Below are 2,500 nucleotides of genomic sequence, written 5' to 3'. Positions count from 1 at the left end.
CGCTTTTTTCATTTTTTCTTTTCTTTTTTCGTTTTTCTCTCTCTGTCTCTCTTTTAAAATCCTTTCTTTAAAGGTTTATTTTCCCACTATGTGAGCCTGGGGAAATAGAGCAGAGCAGAGGCTAAACTGTTAAGTTTTTGTTCTGTTATTTTTTTTTATTTTTTGCATGAGACATTGCAAAAGCCAGCCTATGTGTCAAACTCTTGTCCGTCTTCCCTCTCTCTCTCCGTTTGTGTGTTTGTGTTCAATGTGCATGTCATTGTTTGATATTCACACACACACACACCCACACACACACACACACACACACACACACACACACACACACACACACACACACACACACACACACACACACACACACACACACACACACACACACATCTTTTCTGCTCCAAGCATTTGTACGCTTGAGTTCTCCTCCAATTGAAGACTTGAGAATATTAGAAAATTAGACTGAAAATTCCAAAACCATTCCCAAAGGAATTCTATGTTTAAGAAAACAGGAAAAAAAAAAAATTGCAGACGCATTTCCAAAAGCAAACTACTGATATACATAATTATCCAACGCTCACCCAACCGATAGAGGAAAGAGTCTTAACTAGATGCATTATTAATGAAACAATGTAATGGTTTAATTTGACCTTGGGAGCAGTGCACATCTGTTTGGAGCTTCTGTACAGAGAAGGTGATTGACATCTACACTCATTCTACTAATTGTCATTGTTTTTACACGAGTCAACTGATCCCATGCTAGAACTGGGAGCTCAGTTTGATGTATGTATGTCCAGTGAAGAGGCTGCCTCCCAAAATCTCAATGGCCCCGCTCTTCAGCGCTCTAGTTTAAAGCCCAAAGATATTGTGGCCCCTTTAAACTCTATTTTAAGTTGATGCATGCAGCCTACAATAAAGCTCTTTAATAATATCCTAGATAGCAGATCTGCTCCAAATCTGATCCAGATTCACTCCCAATCTGATCCAGATTCACTCCCAATCGGATCCAGATTCGTTATACATCCAGATCCTATCCGGGAGTATTATTATTTATCAGCAGAAGAGATCTGATTGGCTTAAGCACAGCAGAAATGTTTCAGCAATACATTGGAACCAATAACATGATCTGGCAATGGTTGGTTCATCAGCCCAGGCTCAAGCATTTTATCCCACCTGTGCTTATGTGTAAAGTGTCTCTGAGACGTCGTAACAGTGGATGCAGTCTCACTCTGCTGGAGTATTTTCCATGTTTGAGCTTTGTAATGTATTCTCAAATACATCTCAAATACTCTCTGAGACATCTCAAATACTCTCTGAGACATCTCAAATACTCTCTCAGACATCTCAAACACATCTCCCCTTGGCTGACTCTGGCCCAAGGCGTGTTGAATAGTTTAAAATTAGGCTGCCTAATAAGGGCTCTTTTGATGATTTGGTAAATAGCTTGTTTGGAATTAGGCTGCTTAATAAGGGAATACGGGCTCTTTCGATGATTTGGGACACAGCCTCAGCTGTTTTTTGAAGGTGTGACCCACCGGTGGTGTGTGTGTGTGTGCCCTACCAACCGCCCCCCCCCCCCTTCCCCCCACGACCCCCAGGCCTGAAGACCATTGTAGGCGCTCTGATCCAGTCCGTGAAGAAGCTGTCAGACGTGATGATCCTGACGGTGTTCTGCCTAAGTGTGTTTGCCCTCATTGGGCTGCAGCTCTTCATGGGAAACCTGCGGCAGAAGTGTGTGCGGATCCCCATAGACGGTCCCACGGCGCCCCCCTCTGCCCTGCCGCAGAACTTCACGCTGGGCCCCACTGACGACCTAGAGCTGGCCAACATAAGCCTACCCAACAACACCTTCAACTGGACCGAGTACATCAGCGACAACCGTGAGTGTGTGTGTGTGTGTGTGCGTGCATGTGTGTGTGCATTCACATTAGATGCAGCACAAGTTCCAATGACTGTTGTTGAGATGTGGTGTGTGGACACACGTGTGTGTGTGTGTGTGTGTGTGTGTGTGTGTGTGTGTGTGTGTGTGTGTGTGTGTGTGTGTGTGTGTGTGTGTGTGTGTGTGTGTGACTCATACAGTATGCTCGGTGTAAGTGGACTGCTGTGAATGGTGGGCTGTGATCTAATGTGATGTGGGTGTGTATGTGGGTGTGTGTGTGTGTGTGAGTGTTTGACTCATATTCTGGGTCTAAGTGGTCTGCTCTGATGTGGTTATGTATATGTGTGTGTGTGTGTGTGTGTGTGTGTGTGTGTGTGTGTGTGTGTGTGTGTGTGTGACTCATATGCTGGGTGTTAGTGGACTGCAGTGAATAGCACTGTGATCTAATGTGATGTGGGATGACACGTAGGGCCGTGGGGTGATGCTAAACTGAGGCGGGTGGGAAAGCCAGGGCCAATGTGGCGCATAATCACCAGAGAGAGAGGAGAGAGAGAGAGGGAGAGAGAGAGGGAGAGGGAGGGAGAGAGGAGAGAGGGAGAGAGAGAGAGGAATACGGACAGAGAGAAA

At 45.5% G+C, this 2,500-nt stretch overlaps 1 protein-coding gene across 3 annotated transcripts in view; it reads left to right on the top strand.

Annotated features, from left to right (window-relative positions):
• scn1lab (sodium channel, voltage-gated, type I like, alpha b) overlaps positions 1-2,500 on the top strand; it is a 41,800-nt gene that overhangs the window by 13,052 nt on the left and 26,248 nt on the right. For all 3 annotated transcript variants that reach the window (XM_031558883.2, XM_031558886.2, XM_031558885.2), the window contains exon 7: positions 1,593-1,874. In XM_031558883.2, the coding sequence (XP_031414743.1) occupies positions 1,593-1,874 (282 nt within the window). The remainder of the gene's footprint in view (positions 1-1,592; positions 1,875-2,500) is intronic.

Source organism: Clupea harengus, chromosome 21 (genome assembly GCF_900700415.2).
Source record: "Clupea harengus chromosome 21, Ch_v2.0.2, whole genome shotgun sequence".
Lineage (NCBI taxonomy): Eukaryota > Metazoa > Chordata > Actinopteri > Clupeiformes > Clupeidae > Clupea > Clupea harengus.
The sequence above is the reverse complement of the archived record's forward strand: the minus strand, read 5'-3'. Positions and strand labels throughout refer to the sequence as shown.